Raw genomic sequence first — 25,873 nt, 5'->3', positions numbered from 1 at the left:
AATTGGGTTGCTTCCATCTTTTGGCAATTGGAAAAATATTGCTACGACCATTGGTGTGCATAACTGTTTGAGCACTTGCCTTTAATACTTTGGGGTATATAACTAGAATTAAAACTTCTGGGTCATATAGTATTTATGCATTTAATTTTCTGAGGAACTGTCATAATGTATTCCACAATTTCTTCACCATTTTATATTCCTACAAACAATGGATATTTGTTCCTATTTCTGCATATCCTCTCCAAACCAATTATTTTTCATTTTTAATAGTAGCCACTCCAGAGGGTGTGAAATAGTATCTCACTGTTTTTTTATTTGAATTCCCTAATGGTCAATGATGTTGATTTAGTTTCTTGGCTATCAAAGCAAATACCATGCAATGGGTTGGCTTAAGCAATGGAAATTTATTGGTTTACAGTTTTGAGGCTAAAAGAATTCCAAAATCAAGATATTATCAAGCTAGTATCTCCTTAAGTAGACTGTGGCTTTTGACTACTGGTTTCCAGTGATTCCTCTGTATTTCTATCACACAGCAGGCTCTCCTGGCTTCACAGTTCTTTTGTCATCGTCTCTCTGTCCTCTGTGTGGCTTTTTCTTTACCCTTGTGACATTACCTATAGAGCATTCAGTAATAGCATTAAGCATCTATCTTCATTTTTAAGAATAAGCGCATCCAGTTTCTGAGCAAATTTTACTGAAGACTATTCTACCCAAATTTGTGGACTTGGAAACAATGCTTTGTAGTTTCCTGTGTACAAGTCCTTTACATCCTTGTATAGATTTATTCTTAGATATTTGATTCTATTAGTTGCTAATCTAAATGGCTTTTTCTCTGATTTCTTCTTCTGATTGATCATTACTGATGTATAGAAACATTACTGAATTTTAAGTTTTTCTCTTATACATCACCAAATTTCTGAACTTCTTTATTAGTTTCAGAAACCATGTTGTAGATGTTTCAGGATTGTCTTAATATATAATTTGATAATGAAATCAATTCCAATTTTATAATTATCCCTTCTATAATCATTTCCAGGGTTTGATATTTGATCTCTTTCTACACACACACACACACACACACACATACACACACAAGACCCCTACACAGGTAATTAAAGAAAAGTCATGCCATTCAATATGCTACCTGCAATTTTAAAGTTTATAATATTATTAAAATAACATTGCTCTATCACATAATTAGTGATGGGTTCTGGCACACTGGTCTATTGGTGATTTTATTACATATTACAATAATATGCTAATTAATCATGCAGAACACACTGGGAAAACTGATCAAGCAAAGCTTACTTCTTATTCTATTTTACATAACTTTCTAATACTCTCTACTCATTTCAAAAAGTTCTACTTAGGGCAGGCCATGGTGGTTCAGCAGGCAGAGTACTTGCCTGCCATGCTGGAGACCTGAGTTCGATTCCCAGTGCCTGCCCATGCAAAAAAAAAAAAGGTTCTACTTATTTCCTTTTCCTTTTGTCTTTCTCAGGAATTCATCCTTGCATGTATGATAGTTTACACATGTCTATTTTCCCTTCCCTTATATCTCAAAGGGTACCTTATCTGAGATAACTTTTACTTTTTCATTAAGTTTTATTACCCTTCCTCTCTTACTTTACAATCTCACACTCCTAGTAGCTCTATTTGGAAATTCTTTGTAGTAACATGTTTATGATTTTTTCATCAATTCATTATTTTTATTATATGAATAGATGGTGGGATTCAGTCTCATAACACAGGGCAAGAAATCTCATTTTCTGGTCTTTTTGGGGAGAAGGATCATTGACCTCAAGGTCTATGGCATAGTGTGGTAGTAATGAAGCTCCATCAACAGCAACAACCAAAAACCCCTGAACTTATAGCACTGGCTGATTTCCCTGGTGAATGTACCAACACTATGGCCAACTTCAGTTGCCCCAGCGTTTAACAACTATCTCACAAATCCCCTGAATATCTGGAGAGAGACCAACCTCACCAGGCCTATCAGTTTCTCTTTTAAGGAAACCAATTAGAGGAGTTCCTCCCACCTCTGATTCCGCTCAATGATTCCTTGAGTGGACCTAACTTTTAATGGCCAAGAGGAGCAGAAGAAAACAACACGAGTCCCCTCTCTTGTGGCCACTCTTTGTCCACAATGTTTTCCCTTGCCTGAGAGAGGAATCACAGGGTCTTCACTGCTGCGAGAGATGGATATCAGACATGGTGAATGATGGTCAATGACTGTGAATAATCAGGATCCAAGAAAAGACCTTGATCATGAAGGAGCTTTTTGCTGCAGTTTCAGCCATCGCCACTGTTTAGTGTTAAGAGGGATCTATCATTGATTCACATATTCAAATGTATTTGGGGAGCCTATCAAGAATTGAAGTCCCAACTCAGCATCAAGAGATTGAGAAAAATCCTAGAATGAGCTGAGATTCAGCATTAAGGAATTGATAAAACCTTCTCAACCAAAAGGGGGAAGAATGAAATGAGAAAAAGTGTCAATGGCTGAGATTCCAAACAGAGTCGAGAGGTTATCCTGGAGGTTATTCTTACACATTAAGTAGATATTACCTTGTTATTCAAAATGTAACAGAGAGGCTGGAGGGAACTGCCTGAAAATGTAGAGCTGTGTTCCATAGCCATGTTTCTTGAGGATGATTATATAATGATATAGCTTTCACAACATGACTGTGTGATTGTGAAAACCTTGTGTCTGATGCTCCTTTTATCTACCTTGTCAACAGATGAGTAGAACATATGGAATAAAAATAAATAATAGGGGGAACAAATGTTAAAATAAATTTAGTTTGAAATGCTAGTGATCAGTGAAAGGGAGGGGTAAGGGGTATGGTATGTACAATTTTTTTTTTTCTGTTTTCATTTTATTTCTTTTTCTGAATAGGTGCAAATGTTCCAAGAAATGATCACGATGATGAATATGCAACTATGTGATGATATTGTGAATTACTGATTGTGTATGTAGAACAGAATGATCAAAATAGGAATGCTTGTGATTATTTGGTGGTTTTTTTGGTATTTAAAAAAATAAAATTAAAAAATTATAAAAAAAATAGAAATGTTTGCATTTGTTTTGTGTTTTCTGGTATTTAAAAAATAAAATCTAAAAATTTAAAAAAAAAGAAGAATTGAAGTCCCAGGGTAGTGATCCAGGGATCAGTGGCACAACCTCATCAGCCTTAATCAGGTTCAAATAAGAGATCTCCCTTTTATGGTTGCTAAGAGATACTATGATCAATAGATAACTCAATCAGAGGAGCTCATGGAATGGAGGGGGTAATATTATTAAGATGTCAATATTATCCAACTGACCTACAGATTCAATGTAACCCCCATCAAAATTCCAGCAAACTTCTTTGCAAACATGGAAATTAAACCCTTGAATTCAGATGGAAATGCAGGAACCCTGAATGGCCAGAGCAATTTTGAAAAAGAATATCAAAACTGGCAGACTGAAACTTCCCAATTTCAAATTTTACTACAAAGCAGCAGCAAGCAAAACAATGATATTGCCATCAATATCAGAACAGACAAATAGACAGATGGAACATAACTGAAATTCCAGAAACAGATTCACACATCTATGGATGATTGATTTTTTTTTTTAACATGGGCAGGCACTGGGAATTGAACCCAGGTTTCCAGCATGGCAGGCAAGAACTCTGCAACTGAGCCACCAGGGCCTGCCCTGGATGATTGAGTTTTGATAATAGTATTAAGTACATGCAATGAAAAAAGATACTTGATGAAAGAGGCACACTTATCCACTGTTGGTGGGAATGTCAAATGGTGCAACCACTGTGGAAGGCAGTTTGGCGGTTCCTCAAAAAGCTGAATATAGAATTGCCATACGACCCAGCAATACCATTGCTAGGTATCTACTCAAAGGACTTAAGGGCAAAGACACAAACGGACATTTGCACACCAATGTTTATAGCAGCGTTATTTACAATTGCAAAGAGATGGAAACAGCCAAAATGTCCATCAACAGAAGAATGGCTAAACAAACTGTGGCATATACATACGATGGAATATTATGCAGCTTTAAGACAAGATAAACTTATGAAGCATGTAATAACATGGATGGACCTAGAGAACATTATGCTGAGTGAGTCCAGCCAAAAACTAAAGGACAAATACTGTATGGTCCCACTGATGTGAACGGACATTCGAGAATATGAAATATGTCATTGGTAACAGAGTCCAGCAGGAGTTAGAAACAGGGTAAGATAATGGGTAATTGGAGCTGAAGGGATACAGACTGTGCAACAGGACTAGATACAAAAACTCAAAAATGGACAGCACAATACTACCTAATTGAAAAGTAATCATGTTAAAACACTGAATGAAGCTGCATCTGAGCTATAGGGTTTTCTTTGGTTTTTTTTTTTTACTATTATTACTACTTTTATTTCTTTTCTCTATATTAACATTCTATATCTTTTTCTGTTGTGTTGCTAGTTCCTCTAAACCAATGCAAATGTACTAAGAAACGATGATCATGCATCTATGTGATGATGTTAAGAATTACTGATTGCATATGTAGAATGGTATGATTTCTAAATGTTGGGTTAATTTCTTTTTTTCCGTTAATTAATAATAATAAAAAAAGATACTTGATTAAATCATTCTGGGAAAAATGGATACCCACAGGCAAAAAAATTAAATTTGGACCCCTATCTCACACCATGTACAAATACCAACTCAAGGAGAGAACTTCTGAGAAGACAGTGGAATAAGGAGAGGCAGAACTCATTCCTCCACCATAAACAGCTAAAGAACAGGCAGAAACTGCCCAATGCAGTAGTTTTGGGGCTTGAGAGATGAGAGAATGACCACTGCTACACACGAAAAAGATCTGGATGAAGAAATGAAAAACTACAACTGGGAAACTGTGAGTGAACTCAGCCATAGCTCCTGGAACCCATACTCTACCTGCAAGGTTGTCATGGTCAGGTTCATGTGTCAACTTGGCCAAGTGGTGGTTGGGCAAGTGCTGGCTTGTCTGTTGCGATGAGGACATTTCATAGAATTAAATCATGATCATGTCAGCTGCATCCACAGCAAAGGGGCATGTCTTCTGCAATGAGTGATGCTTAATCTAATCATTGAAAGCCTTATAAGGAGGATTCAGAAGAGACAGGCTCTTCCTGTTTTGGCTGGTGAGCCTCTCCTGTGGAGTTCGTCCAGACTCTCCATCAGAATCAGCGGCTTCACAGACTACTCTACAGATTTTGGACTCTGCGTTCCCGCAGTCACATGAGACACTTTTATAAATTTTATATTTGCGACTGTTCCCTGTTGGTTCTGTTTCTCTAGAGAACCCTAACTAATACAAAGGTCAACAACTGTGCATCAGCCAAGTTCTCATCTGGCTGACAGAACACAGCAAAATCCAGATCTAATTATTGGCCCATAAAAGTAACTCTGTGGATCTCCCAGGCCTTGAGCCTTTCTGCCCACAGGCTTTGGTCACTCACAATTCCATTATTTCCATAAAAAGACTGCAGCAAGTGACTGATCACCCTGGATCCCACTGTCCATCCTTCACCTCCACGTCTGGCAGCTCCACGCATGTCTGGCGGTTAACAAGCTGGCTGCTGTGGTCTAGGAGAGACAGTGAGACCCTCCAATTGGGAAAAGAGGGGATGTGGAAAGGTCATGAACCAACTGCTGGCAGGCAAGACTAATCTACTACTTTCTGCAGCTTTCTACATTTTCAGGCAGAAGCCAAGGACTCTCTCACAGCTCCACTATTTCCACAAATAGAAAAGCTGTGGCAGGTTATTGGGTTCCACTGTGGGTCCCAGCACCCATACCCCACCCCCAAAGCTTGCAGATTTGTGTTGGCCTGGACTCTGCCCAGCTAGCTGCTGCAGGCTGGGAGAGTTTGGTAAGCCTTCTCACCCACCCAGGAACAAAATGGGGCACATCACAGTTCTCATTCAACAGTCGGCTGGCAAAACTACACCCTGGGGTCCAACAGTCTTGGCCCTTTCTGGATAGGTTCCCACAGCACCACAGAACCATTATTCCCATCCACCTCAGAAACAGAGGGTCATAGGGCTAAAAATTAACTCTCCTTTACAGGGTTGAGGGGAATAGGTTGCTGAGATTGAAATCTGCTGAGAAGGCTGACAAAATGCCCTGTTGGGGAGTTTCTTTCTTGACCCTCTCTCTAAGGTCCTTTGGAATGCATCTACAACCCCTGTTTGGGACCCTGGCCCAGTTTTTGGGTAATGCTGATGAACTAAAGTACCAAAGAAGACCTACACCATGAGCCCAATCAACAACAGAATCATAAACAAGAGAAGGAAACCATCTTTCAAAATAATCTTATCAAGATGCCCAGATACAATGATGACTGCAGAACTAAGGGATAATCCTGTGGGACACTGTATACTTTGGATGGAATATATGGTATGTCAATATATCTTAATAAAATTTTCAGGTTAAATAAAACATATGTATATAATTTCAAGTCACAAAATATGTAAACATTCACAAGTTTGATGGGAGATATAGCTGATTTTATATTAACAGCAGAAGACATCAATATACCAATTTCAATAATGGTAAGCACATTCACACTGAAAGCAAATAACAACATACAAGGTTTGAATAATACTATGTACCGACTAGATATAGAAGGCATATAGATGCTGTATTTGATTGCTAAATGCTGCCAGAATGCAATATACCAGAAATGGAATGGCCTGAAAAAGGGAATTTATTAAGTTACACGTTTATAGCACAAAGGCCATAAAAATGTCCAAACTAAGGCGTCCAGGGAAAGTTACCCTGACTCAAAGAGGGCCAATCTTGGAAGGTACTTGGCTGGTGTCAGTGGTCCTTGTACCTGGTTTATCGTACTAAATTTTAGGCCACCTTCATTGCTCCAAAAGGAAAAATGTTAGACAGAAATAAAAAAAGAAGACCCAGAACACCTCATATTATCATTATTAATAGCCCGTAGTATTAGTGTTGTATACCTGTTACTGTTGTTGAGAGAATATTAAGGTATTAACGTTAACTATAATCCATGCCTTTTGCTCATATACCACTCTATTATTAGCTCTTTCTACAAGTGTTATCAGACATTTGTAGTAATTCATGCAAGAACTTATTTATATTTGTAGTGTTAATCAGTGACATTCATGACTCTAAATAACCCCTTTCAATCAAATTCACCTACAATACAGCACTATTACTTATAATCCTAATTATGAGCTACCTTCATCTCTACCCATTTCCAAACATTTAAGTTCCACTTCTTTAAAATTTCTGCACCCTTTAGGTAACCCCTCCCCCTTCTCTAACTTCTCTCTAAGTACCCAAGAGTCTAAGTTTTTAAGACTCTAAGCTTACATATTCTAGTTAGTTTTCTGTTGATAAGTATTACATATTCACATACCACGTAATCATCTGAAGTGTACAATCAGTGGTTCACAATATCTTCATATAGCTGTGCATTTATCATCACAATTGACTTGTTTTTTTATGAAAAGTAACATATATACAAAAAAGCAATAAATTTCAAAGCACACCAAAGCAATTAGTTGTAGCACAGATTGCGGAGTTTGGTATAGGTTACAATTCCACAATTTTAGGTTTTTACTAGTAGCTGCTTCAAGACACTGGAGATTAAAGGAAATGTATAGTTTTTATAATTGATCCTTTTATCAATATATAGGGTATTTCCTTGTTCCATCTTGTTCCAAAATGTCTCCTCTTTTAAAGGATCTCAATAAACTAATCAAGACCCAACTTAAATAGGTGGAGTCACATCTCTATCTAATCAAAAGGTCACACCCACAATTGGGTGAGTCACATAGTCATGAAAACAATCCAATCAAAAGGTTTCCATGGTTTACCCATGGAAGAAACATGGCTTACCCCACAAAATTGGATCAGGAAAAAGACCTGTCTTTTCCAGAGTACACATCAGCTTCAGACCAGGACATTTCACCTTGTAGACCCTCAAAAGACATGTTTTTCCATATGTAAAATACATTCATTTCATTATAATGTCACAAAAGCTTTAAACTATTTCAGTAACAATACAAATTCAAGTCAGAAACAGTACAAAATTTCATCAAAGTCAGCTACAGGCATGGCCTGTCCTAAGGCAAAATTGTTTTCTGGCTGTGGTCCTATGAAATTCAAAACAAGTTTTCTGCTTTCAATATACAAAGGAATGACAGTCATGAGATAAATGCTCCCATTGCTATAGGGAGAAACTGAAGCGTAAATAAAGCCCCTGGTCCAAAACAATTCCAAAAAACCTTCAGGGGAAATTCCATTGGCTTTCAAACTCTGAGAATCATTTATAGAATAATATTTCATTTGGTGGGTTTCAAAAGGGGGTAATCCCATCCTTATCAAGGAATTACACAGTGGATTACACTGTTGTCTGCAAACACTGGGGTGATGGTGCAACACTAGGGAACAATGTGGGAGACCATATTTTTCTTGGCTGTACCTTCTCCAATCATCAGGGCAGTAAGCAGACTCTGTGCCACCTCCAGGGTACATACTCAAACCACTCAAAACAATGGGGCAATTTCCAGGCTCCCCCAATACCTGGTTTCTGTGCTCCATCCTCTCTAAGACCTAGGGCAACAAAACTGTTTTGAACAATGAAGGAAAGGCCAACCCTCTGCTTCCAGTGTAAACTCTCCCTCTCTAGGTATATGGGTGGGTCTGCACTCCTGGCCCAGGAGTTCATAGTTCCAGACCTCAGCTTCCATGGTTCTGCCTCGGAAGTCATTTTTCTTTCAATTTGTCTCTTTTAGTCCAGACTGGCAGTTGTTCCATTTATACAGACTCCACAACACTCCTGTTGTTTTTCTATGCAATATGCAAGGATCACAACCATCAGAAAACAGGACTTTCACAAATCCTTTCTGGATAACTCCATCTCCAACCCTCATTTGTCCTGTAATGGCTCACTGGTTCCATATTTAGTTAAATCTTCAAGTGGGACAATAGCTCTGAGGTCTTGCTTTCTGGAAGCCTGGAATTTCCCAGACCATCAATTTCTGTTTTCTTTGTACCCAAGAATTCACTTCTTAGCTTATCTCTTTCCTGCCAGATTTTATGATAAGCTGTTAAAGACCAGCCAGGCTGCATTTTCCACATTTAGCCTGGAATTTTTTTCTGCTATATATCGAAGTCATCCCTCTCAAATTCTGTTCCTCATCTAATACCAGCACTTAATTTTGTAAATTTTCTGCCACTTTAAAACATGGGTCACCTTCCTTCCAGTTTGCAATAACACATTCCTCATTTCTGTTTAAAGCTTCCTTAGAGGTGTCTTTAGAGTCCACATTCCCACCAACAGTCTCTTCAAAGCATTCTTGGTCTTTCTCCATCAAGCTCCCACAGTGCTTTCAAAATCTCCCCCTTACCCACTTGAATAACCATTCCAACATGTTTAATATCTGAAAACCACAGCACCCCACTTCTCAGCTACCAAAACCTGAATTAATTTGCTAAATGCTGCTGGAATGCAATATACCAGAAAAGAAATGGCTTTTAAAAGAATTTATTGTTACATATTTACAGTTCTAAGGCATGAAAATGTCCAAACTCAGTGTTCTCAATTTGCAATGGGTGGAGCTGGCCTGAGGGTATAACAATTGAGGAATGGAAGGGGGAACTGTGGTGTTTACACACAATGGATTACTGAGCAGCTGTAAAAAGGAATGAAGTTGTGAGGCACGCAACTAGCTGAAGGAACCTTAGGGACAATATACTGAGTAAAATGTCAGAAACAAAACAGCAAATATTATCATGCCTTACTCACTTGGATTGACTGTAACATACAAAACTGAAGTCAAGAGCATGGGTTATCAGGTTGGGGCTTTTTGAAAAGGTCCCTAGATTGTAAGTTCTTATAGCAGTCACAAATATTTAGGACTTATAACTGATATTTCTAAACTCTGAGATACTGAGTTATTTGTATATAACCTGGTCATTCCCTGAAACTTTGGTTATTTATGTGATACCTGAGATTCAGATTTAGAGCACTGAAGCAATGAAAGTCACCATTATCCCATTCAGCCACTGCAAGAAAACTGAAAAAGTAATCAGACTTCTGGAGATATGAATGAAGCTGATCTGGATAGGATTACAGGAAATTAGAGTACAGGGTAAAGGATGATACAGCCCATATTTTCAAACTTCAACCTCTGTGTGAGAACAAAGGGAGAGGGGTTCATTTGGTGCAAAATTTGTATTTTTGGTAGTTTATTATATAATTTAACTGGTGTGTTTGTTTCCAAGCTGCTGGAATGCAATACAGCAGAACTGGGATGGCTATTTTTAAAAGGGGAGTTTAATAAATTACAAGTTTACAGTTCTAAGGAAATGAATATGTCCAAATTAGGGCTCCAACAAGAGGTTATTGTCACTTGAGAACAGCTAATGGGTCTAGAACATACTGCAGCTGGGAAGTCACATGGCTGGCATCTGCTGGTCTCTTGCTCCTGGGCTCTGTTGCTTTCAGCTTCTGTTCCTGTAGGTGTTCCTCATTTTGCTTCTCTGGGGCTGGCCTTCATCTCTTGGCTTACTTTAGCTCTCTCCAGGTTACCACTTGCTTAACATTTCATGGCAATATCTGCTGAGCTCCAAGCACCTCCAAACATCTGTATCTTTGCTCTCCAATAGTCAACATCTATGTCAGCTCTGGCCTCTGTGAGCTCTAGGCTTCTGCTGTTTCTGTCTGCTCTATCATTTCTGACGGTCTCCAAAATGCTTCCTCTTTTAAAAGATTCCAGTAAACTAATCAAGACCCACCTGGAAACGGTGCAGTCACATCTCCCTCTAATTAAGGGTCACACCCACAACTGGGCAAGCCATGCCCCTAGAGATAATCTAATCAAAACTGCAGCTTTGATGATCTAATCAAATCTATAGTGTTGAGTTCAAGATTCAAAGAAATGGCTGCCCTCACAAGATTGAATCAGGATTAAAACATGGCTTTTCTGGAGTACATATTTTCAAACCAGCACAACTGGTGTGGTCAGTTTACCTGAACACCGTAAGTACATAGAATCCTGAATAGGGCATGAGATCTTGCCGGTTTGTCCAGGCTAGTGTGATTCTCCAACATATCCCAGAGTAATTTGGGCTGAGAATAAAAAAGTATTTTCAAAGTTCCCTTGGGGGACTGGGGGGAAAGGAGGAAATATTCAGCTTCCCCATCTGGGAAATTCCTGATATTCTCATAAGCAGTGGGCATAACAAATTCAGTAGGCTGAACCCTTGATCTTAGGACTTGCCCTGATGAAGCTTATTCTTGCAAAAGAGAAGCTAAGCCTACTGATAATTATGCCTAAGAGTCACCCCCAGAAAAATTCTTTTCAGATGTGGTCTCTCTCTGTAAGCTAACTTGGGCGGTGAACTCACTGCCCTCCCCACTATGTGGGACATGACTCCCAGGGGTGTGAATCTCCCTGAAAACATGGGACCAGACTCCCAGGGATAGGGCGAAATTAAGCATCATGAAATGAGAAAGACTTCTTGACCAAAAGGGGGAGGAGAAATAAGACAAAATAAAGTCTTAGTGGCAGAAAGATTTCAGAGTCTAGAGGTTATCCTGGAGGTTATTCTTATGCATTATATAGATATCCCATTTTAGTTTATGTTATATTGGAGTGGCGAGAGGGAAGTACCTGAAACTGCTGAACTGTGTTCTGGTAGCCTTGATTTTTGAAGACTGTATAACAATGTAGCTTTCACAATGTGACTGTGATTGTGAAAACCCTGTGTCTGGTGCTTTTTTTTTCAGGGTATGGACAGATGAGTAAAAAATTAAAGATGAATGAATAATAATGGGGGGTGACAAAGGGTAAAAAAAAATGGGTAGAATGAAATATTAATGGTCAATGAGAGGAAGAGGTAAGGGGTTTGGGATGCAGGAGTTTTTTCTTTTTTCTTTTTCTGAAGTGACGCAAATGTTCTAAAAATGCTCACATTCATGAATACACAAGTATGTGATGATACTGTGAGCCATGACTTTGTGGACTATATGTGTGTGAAGATTCCACAATACAAATTAGTTCCTCTGGGACACAACTTCAGATTCTGACTTGCTTAGCATCTCACGGGAAGGTATATGGCAATGTCTGCATCTCCAAATGTCTACGCCTACGTTTCTGCTCTGTCAGCACTTGAAGCATCTCCCTGGGCTTTCCAAGCACCTCCAAATGTCTCTGAAGTAACTGTTCTCCAAGCACCTGCACCTGAGGTTTCTCAAAAATATCTCCTCTTTTAAAGGACCCCAATAAACCAATCAAGACCAACCTAGTGTTCATGGGGTCACATTTCTACCTAATTGAAAGGTCATATTCAGTATCACATGCCATGGAAACAATCTAACGCAAAGGGTTTCCACCCTACAATATTGAATCGGGACTAAAAGAAGCATGGTTGCTTGCACGAGATTAGAGCAGGAAAAAAGATAAGACTTTTCAAACTAGGACAGATGTAACATATAGAGAGAGTATGAGAAATATGTACAAGCCTGTTTGAAAACAAAGAGTGAATATTCTTCTCAAGCGCACACATACCATTCCACAGGGCAGATTATGTTATCTCACAAAAGAAATCCCAATAAATTTAAAAAGACAGAAATCATGTATTTTATCTGACCACAATGAAATGAAACTACAAATCCATAAGCAGAAGAACTTGAAAATTCACAAATATGTAGAAGTTAAATAGCATACTCTTTTCTGTAAATGCAATTTTATTGAGATATATTCAGAAGCAAAAAACAAAAAACAAAAAACATCCAAAGTACACAATCAGTGGCTCACAGTATAATCATACAGCTTTGCATCTAACAGTACAATCGATTTTAGAATATTAATCCCCTGGCAACCATGCCCACATATGGTTGAGGGTACTCAGTTCATCTACAGAGATGGCTGAGAGACACAGGTCACATCTGAACAACAAAAGAAGTTCTCTGGGGTGACTTTTAGGCATAATTATAAGTAAGCTTAGCTTCTTCTTTGCATGAATAAGTTTCTTAAAAGCAGGCCCCAAGATTAAGGGCTTGATTTATTGAACTTGGACTTCCTACTGCTTGCAAGAATATCAGGAATTCTAAGGTGGAGAAGTTTAATATTTCCACATTTTTCCCCAGACCTCCAAGGGACCTTTGGAAGTACTTTTATTTTCTGCCCAAAATATTCTGGGATGCATCAGGGTATTATATTCATCTGTACAGAATAACAGTATCTCATTTCCTCTTCTAGGTTCCATGTAATTCATTTGTTGAAATAAAGTGACCAGATAGGTTAAATTAGCATGTTATAGAAAACAGAAATTTTGTACCATGGAAACACCTCTTCCTTTGGTCTCACAAAGAATTTGAAGCTTTAAACTACAGTCAATATCACCCATTATCCTGTATTCTTATTTAACTTAGTCCTTTGTGAAGTCCATTTCATTCATACCTCTAACTGAAGTCTGATCTCTTTTTCAGCTTCTTAACCGTTGAGGTATGGAATAATGCTGACTTTCAAAGCTGCAGAAATCTAACTCTGAGACAAGATGATGATTAAATACAAGAAAGTTTTTGCATGAGTGAGAACAAATGAATGTCACCATTGCAAGGTGCTGAAAATAGGCTGGTATATGGGGAAAAATGCAATCAATGCAAACTAGGGACTATAGTTAATGGGAGCACTGTAATAGTCTTCCATTAATTGTAACAAAGGCAATATAACAAAGCTAAACGTTAATACGGGAGGATATAAGAGAGGAGTATGGGCTTCTTGTTCTTGGTTCTCTTTTTCATTTTTTTTTCTTATTAATTAAAAAAATTTTTTTTCCTCTTCTTATTTTGTGGAAGAAATAGAAATATTCTCGTTTAGACTGTGGTAGTGAATGCATTAACTATGCAATTACACCAGGAGGCACTGATTGTTTTCTTAGGATGGATTATATCATGCATAAATAAAACTGCATAAAAAATAAACAGAGCAATGCGATGGTGGCTTAGCAGGAAGAATTCTCACCTGCCAAGCTGGAGACCCAGGTTCAATTCCCAGTGCCTGCCCATGCAAAAATACATACATACATACATACATACATAAAAAAAATAAATAAACAGAAAGATACAAGTGCTAGCAAAAACAATACTTTTAATGAACTAAAGGGTCAAAGAAGAAATCACCAGCAAATGTGGAAATATCTTGAGAAGAATGAAAACAAAAATACAAAATACCCGAACTTATGACAAACGTTAGATAGAATGACAAAATGAGAAGATGCAATTAAAAACCATTTGCAATGAAAGGGAGATATTACTGCTGACTTTACCGAAATAAAAAGAATTATAAGAGGATATTAAGTACCACAGTGTTCACAAATTAGGTAAGTTTGATGAAATGAACAAATTCCCAGAAACACACAAATTGAGGAAACTGACTCAAGAAGAAATAGACAATTTCAAAACACCAAGAAAAAGTAAGTATTATGTCAGAAACCAAAAACCTCCCAATGCAATAACATCTAAGACAATACTGATTCATTAGTGATTTAATTAGACTTTCTCCAAAGAAGATCAAGTAGCAGTAGCACATAAAATGATATTCAACATCACTGATTATCAGAGACATTTAAATCAAAAGCACAATAAGATATCACTTCACACCCACAAGATGGCTATTACTAAACAAGCGATATGTTTGGTGAAGAAACAAATGTTGGTAAAGAAATAGGAAGAAAAGAGAGACAGGAATCCTGATATTATTGCTAGTGACACTGTAAAATGGTACAGAGACTGTAGAAACAAGTTTGACAGTTACACAGGAAGTTGAAAATAGAATTTCCATATGACCCAGCAATCCCAGCTGGTATCTACTCAAAAGAACTGAAGGCAGAGACTCAAGTAGATACTGTACACCAATGTTTACAACAGCATTGTTCAAAGGAGACAAAAGGTGGAAACAACCTATTAAGTGACCATTAACAGATGAATGAATAAATACAGTGGTATATACACAACGGAACATTATTCAGCTGTAAAAGTGAATGAAGTTCTGATGCATACCACAACATGGAGGAACCACAAAAATGACATGTTGTATAAAATAAGCCAGACACAAAATGACAAATATTGTATGAACATGTTTATAAAAAATACCTTTAGGAAACTGCAGAGACCAAAGTCTGCATGTTACTAAATGGTGGTAAGCTACCAAAAGCTGAAGGTGAGGAGAGGCAGAAGGAATTACTGTTTATTGGTTACACAGTTTCTGTTTGAGGTAATGAAGGAGTTGGGATAATGGTTACTGGTGATGGTAGAACAATATCATGAACATAACTGAACCAATTGAAATGTCAACTTGAAAGCATTAAATGGGAAATTTTGAGCAGTGTAAATGGTACTCCAAGAATAAGTTTTTAAAACAAACACAATGAGATATAGCACCTCACACTCCTGTGAACACCTAATATAAAAAAAAAAAAACCAAAACAGTATAAATAATGGCAATTAAATAAGAGAATTACAACCTTTGTACATTTTTGGTGGTAATATAAAATGATGCAACCAAGTGGAAAAGAGTTTGGAGGTTCCTCAAAAAGTTAAACATAGAACTATCATATGACCTGGCATTCTACTTTTGGTTATGTTCCCAAATGAATGGAAGAGGAAGAACTCAAAAAGATAGCTGTACAGCAGTACTCACAGCAGTGTTCTCATAATAGCCAAGAGATGGAAGCAATCCAAGTATTCATTGATAGAGAAGGGGATACAAAATGTGGTATATAAATACAATGTGATATAACTTAGCTGTAAAAAGAATGAAGTCCTGACACATGTCACACCATGGAAGAACCAGAAGACATCACATTGAACGAAATGTCAGACACAGAGACATATGGCATGATTATACTCATTTGAAGTAATTGAAATAATTAAGTTTAGAGACAGTAGATTACAGCTTACCTGGGGCAAGACAGCGGGGCAATGTGTAGTTAATGCATGATGGGTACAGGGTTTCTATTTAGGATGATGGGAAAGTTCTTTTACTGGATAGTGGTCAGCATAGCATGGCACTGTCAATGTAATTAATCGCAGTGAATGGGATACTCAGGAACGGTTGAGATGGTAATGTGTATGTTCTGTACACGTCTCCACAATTAAAGAAAGAACAACAAAAAAGTCAACAACAAATAAATGCAATACATGAACTTAGATGGGCTCTAATAATGGAAAAAAGACTCAAAAAGTCTTTATAGGGACATCTGAAAAAATTGGAATAGAGAATATGCCTCATAATACTAAATGCGTTCAACTTGTTAACTGTACATAAGGCAATGATATTAGAGAATATCCTAGTTCTTCAGACGTGTATACGGAAGTGTGCTCAAGGAGAATGGTCTATACAATCTACTCTCAAATGTTTTGGAGGGAGGAAGGGAGGAAAGGAAGAAAGAAGGAACAGCAAATATGGCAAAACACAAGAAAACAGCAGACCAGGATATGAGATGGAGGGTCATATGTTGGTATTCTTTATTTTTACAATTGTTCCATAAGTTAGAAATTATTTTAATAATGTTAAAGAAAAAACTTGAAGTGAGGAGGGACTAAAAATGGTACACTACAAAATATCAATTAAAACAGTAAGGAGGAATTAAATAACCAAAAATATTTTAGAGAAAACGAATCAAAGGGTAGCTTTAAGTCTTTCATTGCAAGTCATTTTGTCCATTATACCAATCTCTTCTCTAATTATTTATTTTAATAATTTTTCATTTAAAGTAATTACTTAATTAGAGCACATCTTGGTGTAATGTATAGAAGATGATGCAACCATTTATTTGCTTGTTTTAAGAGACCTACTTTAGATGCAAGGGCCCACAGAGGTTGAAAGTGAAAAAATGGAAAATACTGAGATATAGCATGCAAATAATGACGAAAAAATAACTTAGGCTAGAGTTACTTACTCTAATAACTAGAGTAATAGACAAAATTAAAACATAGTTACATAAGGAAAAGAACATATTATGCATCTAGATGAGGATTAATTTATCAAGAACATATAAAATTATGAACATATGCAAGGAACAACAAAGCACCAAATAATATGGAGGGAAAAAACTGACAGATTTGCAGGGAGAATAGACAGTTCTACAATAATAATTTGAGAGTTCAATTTCCTGCTTTCACAAATGAGTAGGAAAATTATACAGATGATCAATAAGGAACAAAGGACTTGAACAACTATAAACCAAGTAACTCCAGCAGAATATATACTCTTCTCAAATTCATGTGGAACATTTACAAAATAGTCCATTGGTTACCCCAAAACACATATAAAAATACTGAAATCATAAGTATCCTTTTTGACCAAAGTGGAATGAAATTAGAAATCAATTACAGAGGGGATGTTAAGAGTTCCACAGATAGGTAGAAATTAAACTACAAAATCAACCAATGGATCACAAATTAAATCATGAGGGAAATTAGAAAACATTTGAGATATACAGAATGAAGGCACAACCTATCAACTTTATAGGATGCACTGAAAACATTGCTAATAGAAAAATTTATAGCCAAAAAAAAACCAATATTAAAAAATAACATTCTCAACTCAGTAATATAATTTTACATCTTGAAGAAATAAAAAAAAAAACCTCAAAGTTGGTAGAAGGAAGGAAATAAAGATTACAGCAGAGATGAATTAGAGAATAGAAAAATAATAGAATTAACACAACTTAAAGTCAGTCCTTTGAAAAGATTAACAAAATTGAAAATCCTATAGCTCGACTGATTAAGAATAAAGGAAAGAATCAATTCACTAAAGGTAGTAATGAAAGTGATGACATTTTTAACAACCTCACAAAGTTAAAAGATTTTTAAGAGAACGTTAAAATTTATTGGGAATGGCCTTTAGAACCTGAATACTTCTCGATGATGTTCTCTGCAGTCCTGTGTAACCCAACTGCCTGCAGTCCATTCCGCTTTTGGTTTCTGCAAAGAGGGGTCTGTTGTTGCTGGGATTTTGTCCATTTTCCCCATAAACCAGTTTGTATTGGGAATTTATTGGGAGCAGCCGGCTTCAGAGTGGCTTCGGTAGTAAACTGTGGAGACTTATCTGCTTAATTGGAGGACAGTCTTGGAGGAGAGAATGTTTGTGTTTTCTTAAACCCCAAGGTCTTGTTAGCTATCTCTTATATGTAGGGAGTAATATACTGAAAAGTAGGCACTCTGTTTTGTCATGAAATGTATGCCTGCTTTTAGTCACGTAAACCCTGCAGCATACAAGCAAGAACTAGTTAAGAATAAAGTTGTCTGTTATCTATTATTGCTAAGCTTCAGACCCCCTGATCCTTCTTTCATTCTTTCTCATCATTCCTTAATATCTTTCGAATTCTGTTTCATAGGAAGCAACAATGTATGAATTTTTTTCTGTTGTCTTTTTATTTCTTTTTCTGAATTAATGCAAATGTTCTAAGAAATGATCATGATGATGAATATGCAACTATGTGATGATATTGTGAATTACTGATTATATATGTAGAACGGAATGATCATAAGTTAAGAATGTTTGTGTTTGTTTGTTGTTATATTTGTTTTTTTAATTTTTAAATTAATAAAAAATAATAAAAATTTAAAAATGCTCCCACCCAGCAATACTGAATGAGGATCAAAGGACATGGCTTTTCTAGGGTTCACCATAGATTCTCTTGGAAAGAACAGGTGTGTTTGCTGAAACTTTAAGGATTCAGCTGGGCTAAATCCTAGAAAATTTGCTTGATGTACAAACTGGTTTATGGGGAAAATGTACAAAATTCCAGCAACAACAGACCCCTCTTTGCAGAAACCAAAAGCGGAATGGACTGCAGGCAATTGGGTTAGACTGGACTGCAGAGAACGTCACTGAGAAGTATTCAGGTTCTAAAGGCCATTGTAAGTCCTATGGTCTTCACTCTAAGGACAGTGGGACTCCACCAACAAAGTTAAAGGAGAATGACATGATGAGATATCCATGTCCAAGGAAGCCCTTTAGGTTTAGGATACACTGATATAAGAACTAGAGGTACATCAAGAGGAAAATTTAGAAGGGTATTGGTGAATTTTAAATATTCAAAGATGGCTCCCACAAGCTTTGGTGAAAGAAATGAGACTTGTGACATATGGAAAACGAAGTGAAGAATAATTTAATCCTCTCTCCTTTAATCCCACATAGACCAAGTACAGATAACTTACTTGAGGCCTCACTTGAATCTTATTGCAGGTGATCCTACTAGTGCAATTTGGAACAACTTGAGCATTAAAATAATAACAGATGAGAACACATTGAATAAAAGTGAATACATGAATCTTTAGTGCTATAGCAAACAAGGAGAAAGCAAGTCTTTCATAAGACAGAAAGTCAAATAAAATATAGGAGCAGTGTTGAGAAAGGTACAAAATGACCATCTGCACAACCGTTAGAGTTGTAGTCGACTGGCTTGAGAGAATGGTGGGTGGAGGATGGATAGGGAGCACAGTATTGATATAATCTCTGAACATGTCTTCACAAAACATCACCCATTACAAAGTGAAAGCACGTTGTGCATATGAAGGAACCTGACAGAAATTTCACCAGGTTATCAAGTTCATATCACCAGTGGGTGAGGCAAGTCCATCTCCTAGCCCTCCTCATGGGCTGCACTGAAGAAAGCACAACTTCAAGTTGGTTCCTACCAAGGATGTGTCAAAAGAGAACACTGGGCAGATTAAGGTTGAAATCATCTGTGCTCCTTACACCTGTCAAACATGTGAAAATAAAACACCTTCTCAGGAGGAGTTCCATATCAAAGTAGACTGAAAAAGCTGACTGGAAAAATAGATATTTTGAGACAGGGAAAGGTGGAGCGGTGAAAGGGGTCTGTGAATGGGATTACAGCATTGGAGCAAAAATGATTTCCTAATTTGGAGTTTTCTAGAAGAGTATCCTTGTTTTGCAGGTATATACTCAAGAGTATTTTTATGAAATGTTGGTTTAGTGGCCAAATATGGTAAAATTATAACAACTGGAGGAGACAGTTTAGGGAACAGGAGCTCTGTCTACCTACTCACAATTCTTTATACATTTGGCAATATTTCAAAATAAATTACTTTAAAAATACCCATTTCGCTATCATGCCACTAACGTATTCAGAGGCCAAATATAACTAAACGCAACTGAACGAAAATTTTGAACGCAGTCGACCTTTTAAGGGTCGGATGTTATTAAGGGGCAAATCTGTGATGACTACATTACTAGCACAATGTCTTTGGTGTTCTGAATGATTTGGGCTGTTTGTGGAAAAGATGAAGTGTTTATTTCAGTTTCTCACAAAACTTCTTACCCTGCTCCATTTTTGGAGACTGACTGCCCTTTGTCTCAGGTTGAATGCCATGCGTTGCATGTACTATATAACTCTCATCTCCAATCCCGGGACATGCTACTTCAGAATTTCTTGTGCTCAATCAAGTAGTGGCTCAGACCTTAGTTCAGATTTTCTGTACTTGGCTTTCTTTTGCCTGCCTTTGCATGTGTTTCAGGAGATCATCTCTCTGTCTCCATCCCCTCCAGGAGTCTCCTGGGAGATATTAGTGATCATGGAGGAATGAGGTAATGACTAGTTCATAGCAGGGATTTGCAAGGCGGAGAAGTGCTGACGGTTATGAAATGCTAGAATTTATCTTTACATGCAAATCTGGGAAGGGAGCAAATGTAATCAGGATACTTCATTCACAAATACTTACTGAATGTTTATATGTTTACATAATATCAGATATATCTAATGTATAGATGGCAAAAATGAAGAAATGCACTATGTTGACATCAACAGTTTCTTGCTAAAAATACAGTACAAATGTTTATGCAATGTATTATTGTGAGCTGATATAGTGAAACAAGAAAAACTAGTTAATAAATCTAAAGAAAAATCCTCACAATATACAAAGGTAGAGGTTATTAGGCCTACCACCCCTTCAGTGTATTTCATTAATGTAAAATTTAACTAGATACATGAATACATTTTCAAATTTGAAAGCAGAGAAAGAGAAAAGTAAATAAATTGAAAATGGTTCACTGCCATTTGAAATATTTGATGAAACTGTAGACACTACTGATTTCTCCTTTCCATGGAAACCTACAAAATTTAACCAAGTGCTGTCAAGAATTTGAATTTCCACAGGAGAAATTAACTTTCCATGCATACATCTGATTTACAAAAAACAGCCTCTGACATGGCTCCTCAATAAATAACTTGAATCTTGCAAAAATTTCATCTTAAGTAGTTTTAAGCAGCATGCAATAGTAGATATTGAAAATCACAATTCTGTTTTGAACATCCAAAACTGATTTCTTTCCACGCATGAATTTCACCAGGTGCAAACTTATCATAACTCTGAGGTCGCATATCTTATAAAATTCACATATCAAACAAATAACTAATTTAAAGTGTAGAATTCAGGGGCATTTGGACATTATCACACCACACAAGCATCACTTCTATCCACTGAACTATGTACTTTTAAAATAGCATTACACGAACAAAAGTCATTTCAGCAAGCTAAACCTAAAATTGAAGATCCTCACCTGATCATGAGAAATTGTACAATTTGACATTTCTTTCATTTAAAAACCAGGTAAATTAATATATTTCAAAAATTTTACTCAAAATCTTGCTTTCTTTAAAGCCAGAAGAGTAAAATTAAAAATGTTGGAATTTGGGGTAAATAACGTTTAAAATTAATATTGGGAGTCGTACTACTCATACTTGTAAACTCGAGGTTTTGTTTTTTTTTTAACTACGTAGGCGGTGCAGGAAAAATAAACCAATAAAAATGTAAAGGTGTATACATAGAAGGACCATTTTCCCCTTGATCTCCGACTCTGACATGGCTCAGCCAGGGCTGACCTACCCCGGCTGCACCACTGGAAAACTGAAATATTTTACATATCCTTTTCCGTATTGTAGGTGCTTTTCCCCTCCCTCTGAATCTCTAGTAGGATTGACTCTAGCAAGAATCCTGATTCCGTAAAAGTTCCACAACACGCCTGATGTCGACCTGACAAAGCCCTCGTTGAGCGGAAAATGTGGTTAAACACTCTTTGCTAAAACATTACCTGAGAAATTAAAGAACTACATGTGAACAGCGCAGAAAATAAAGGTTCTGTGGTCGCTATTTAGAGTAACAAAAACAGAAACACCTCCGAGAACCGCAACAAAGTTCCTCTTCTGCCTCGGACGGGAACAGAAAGGCCCTTACTCACGTGGACGCTGCAGCCCGAGCAGTCCCAGCGCCGCGTGGCCGCCTCTGGGGGTCCTGCGGGAAGCGTCTGTCCTTCCTGCGGAGGCGGAGCCTGGCTGGAGACTCACGTGGTTTAGTCAGAGGAGGGGGTTTTGCGCTAGTTGCCTGCGGGCAGTCTGCAGCGTCCGAAGGTTTTTTCTCGATGGGCAGGCTCCGGGATCGAACCTGGGTTTCCCTCGGGGCAGGCGAGAATTCTGCCACCGAGCCACGGTTGCACCGCCCCGCCGGGGACTTTTGGTTGTACTTTGTGGTGAAAATGCTTCCTCTCCCGGAATGGCCGAATCGCTGAGATTGTGTTCAGACCGTTCATTGCCAGGAGACTGATTCTGGGCGAAGTGGACTTGTCAGCCCACTCGACATCGAAGGTTTGGGAAGAATGACTGGCAGATGGAATAGGAGGTGGGGAGCCTCCACCCTGTGTCTAGACAGCCCTGTCCATCTCAGGGTTTTATCCCCACCCCACCGTCTGGACGATCCCAGGTTAAAGCTCCTAGTGCATCACAGACGGTGTCTGTGACCTTCCATGGGACTCCCCATGGAGGCCCGGCTTAGTCAGAGTCCTCCCCATCCATTTAGGAGAAATCCACATTTGTTGGCGAATGTATTGGGCCTCAATGAAGGTGGCCCATCTAGAATCTCATTGACACCTGGAAGTACGGCAGGCTCAACACATATTCCTATCCCAGAGTGCCCAGAGCTGCAGGGGTCAAAGAGGTTCCTTAACCATAGGGGTGATTGAGGTCCCTATTCTACAGCCTGCTCCTCGGAACCTGTGTGAGGAATTGCTGCCAGATGCTTACTGGCATGGAGTTAGAAGGGTTTTATAGTGTAAGTAAAGAAACTTCTTTTGTTTTTGTATTCTTATAACTTTCTCATGCTTGCAGCCATTATGGCATGTAGACACAGACCCCAGGGAGTGAACAATTAACAAGCTAATTAGAATTGCAAAGTTTATTTTATACTGAGAAAATAAATGGTGTTCCTGAAAGGTTTAATATCATTGTATCAGCTCCACCCTGAGCTCCTTCCAGTCTGTAATGTACACACTCCACCAGACTCCACAAAGTTAATAAGATGCCTTAGTTGCTGCACTGCCTGAGTGTTGGACTTCACCTGTCACTTAGTCAGGGGTATCTTAAGATCTCTCTGCATCTTTGTCACAATCCATATATAAAGAGAAGGAAAAATGAACTTGACTCAGTTGGCTACTGTGAGGTTTGGGTGGGAGCAAATTAAAGAGCTCAGGGTAGTACCTGTACTCCCTTCTAATGCTTTTATGGTCTATTCTGAAAATTTAAAACCCTGTGAGCAAGTGTCAGAGTGACAATTGGCCATATGAGTGTCCCCTCTCTATTCATTTTGCCACAATTCTTACATCAAAGTTGTGTTTTGTGATTCATCCATGTTTTTCCATCTTCCTCTTTGTACTAGAGACAAGACAAATGAAATCAATTCTCTATGTTACTGCTATCAGTGTGTGAAATTAGAGTATTTGCCCTGGGAGGCACCTAAGAGTAGGAATGAATCATTTTTAATTTGAAGATAAATTATAAAAACCTGCAGATATAGCAGTGTTGCAGTAGGAGCATGCTGAGCTCATAAGCCAAGGCTGAAGTGTCAAATCTATATTTGACTTGTAAAACTACCTACTTGAAGAGCTACCAACATTTTCTGAGGGTGAGAGTGTCAGTGTTGCTCTGTATAAGTACAAATTGCTAGGTTGCTAGTACGTATTTAATGGGAACTATTTTTCATGCATTTAGTATGCACATATTGTAGTACCAATTAAGATCATTCCAGAGAACACAGGTCTCTTAAATTCAGACTTATCTAATGTCTTAAAGATTGTAAAATCCAACAAACCTCAAATATTACACATTCAAAGGAATAAATTATCCAATTTCATTGGTTACTGATTTGACTATAAATAGGATGTGTTTCAACTATTTTTTAAATAAATTTGGAGTAGAAACATTTGTTTCCAAAAGGGAATTTTTTGTCTTTTTCTTTTTAATAGTCTTCTGAAATTAATAAAAAACTATTCTGTATTTTTTTATATTTTTATTTTTATTGATATATTTCATTTATTCGCACACCATGTAATCATCCAATGAGTATAATCAGTGGGTCTCAATATAGCTATGCATTTATCATCACAATTAACATTTTTCTTGTGAAAAATAACATATATACAAAACAATAAATTTCAAAGCATATCACAGCAAATAGTTGTAGAAAGATTTCAGAGTTTGTTATGGGTTACAATTCCACAATTTTAGGTTTTTTACTTCTAGCTGCTCTAAGATACTGGAGACTAAAAGAAATATCAATGTAGAGATTCAGCAATCATACTCATTTGTTAAAACCTACCTTCTCTGTTTAACTCCACCATCATCACCTTTGATCTTTCTCTCACTCTTTAGGGGTATTTGGGCTATTCCCAGTCTAATTTTTTCATGTTGGAAGGGGCTATTGATAATATGGGATGGGAGATGGAACTAGCTGATGTTCTGGAGAGGCTGGCCCCTCTGCATTTCAGGGCTTATCTGGTCAGGGACCCATGCATCTGGAGGTTGCAGGCTTCTGGAAAGTAAACTTAGTGCATGGAACCTTTGTAGAATCCTATATATCTGAATTATTTTTGTAGCAAACATTTTGGGTAATGAAACTCAATTTTATCATTGTCAAATGTGTCAGGTATCAGAAAATAAAGCTTAACATACAAAATGGATTCTGTGACATGGGGGCCCCTTCAGTTTCTCTCCCTGAGCAGCTTCTCTGACAGGACCTGATAAATGAGCAAGATAAATGAGGCAAGATAAATGAGCATGAACATGGACCCACCAGAGGCCAGACCCAATAACCATGAGCATGAATTCCTGATCTGCACCAGCCTGATATCTCCAGGCAATGCCTGTGGCCACACATTACCCCCACCTGTCTTGGTGTGGTTTTTCCTTAAAACCACAAGCTGTCAGAAAGAAAGTTGGAGCCATTTCTCACTTGCTAGCAGGTTTTGCTGGCTCCCACCTGCATACTCTCCCTTTGCTTTCATTCTGTCTGTTTCTTTCTCTCTAGTGATAAGCTATTAAGCTTTAACTCCACTGTCTCATGTGGAACCTTTTAACGGCATTGTGCCTAACAATATGTTCTTATGTCTTTACGTATAATAGTAAATATATCGTTATGTACAAATATATCGTTGTTTAAAATTTGTTTCCCAGATGTTATTGACACTGATGATGTGAATGGCATTTTACTAGTGGCTGAGTATGTAGTTGTGAGAAAAATAGATGTCCGTTGTTGTTTCCTATGGAATGGAGCTCGAAGAATATTAAGGAATGATGAGAAAGAGAGAAAGACAGACAGACAGGATCAGGGGGTCTGAAGCTTAGCAATAACAGACAACAGACAACTTTATTCTTAACTAGTTCCTGCTTATACACTGCAGGGTTTATGTGACTAAAAGCAGGCATACATTTCATGACAAAACAGAGTGCCTACTTTTCAGTATATTACTCCCTACATACAAGAGATAGC

General features: G+C 37.6%; 1 protein-coding gene across 1 annotated transcript in view; it reads right to left on the bottom strand.

The window, feature by feature from the left end:
- Nucleotides 1-22,693, bottom strand: part of LOC143675712 (protein kinase C zeta type-like) — a 138,726-nt gene extending 116,033 nt beyond the window's left edge. The window contains exons 1-2 of the mRNA XM_077151760.1: nt 22,687-22,693; nt 22,296-22,396 (exon numbers count right to left, since the gene is read on the bottom strand). Coding sequence (XP_077007875.1) covers nt 22,296-22,396; nt 22,687-22,693 — 108 coding nt within the window. The remainder of the gene's footprint in view (nt 1-22,295; nt 22,397-22,686) is intronic.
- Nucleotides 22,694-25,873: the final 3,180 nt, after the last annotated feature.

This window comes from Tamandua tetradactyla, chromosome 3 (genome assembly GCF_023851605.1).
Source record: "Tamandua tetradactyla isolate mTamTet1 chromosome 3, mTamTet1.pri, whole genome shotgun sequence".
Lineage (NCBI taxonomy): Eukaryota > Metazoa > Chordata > Mammalia > Pilosa > Myrmecophagidae > Tamandua > Tamandua tetradactyla.
The sequence above is the reverse complement of the archived record's forward strand: the minus strand, read 5'-3'. Positions and strand labels throughout refer to the sequence as shown.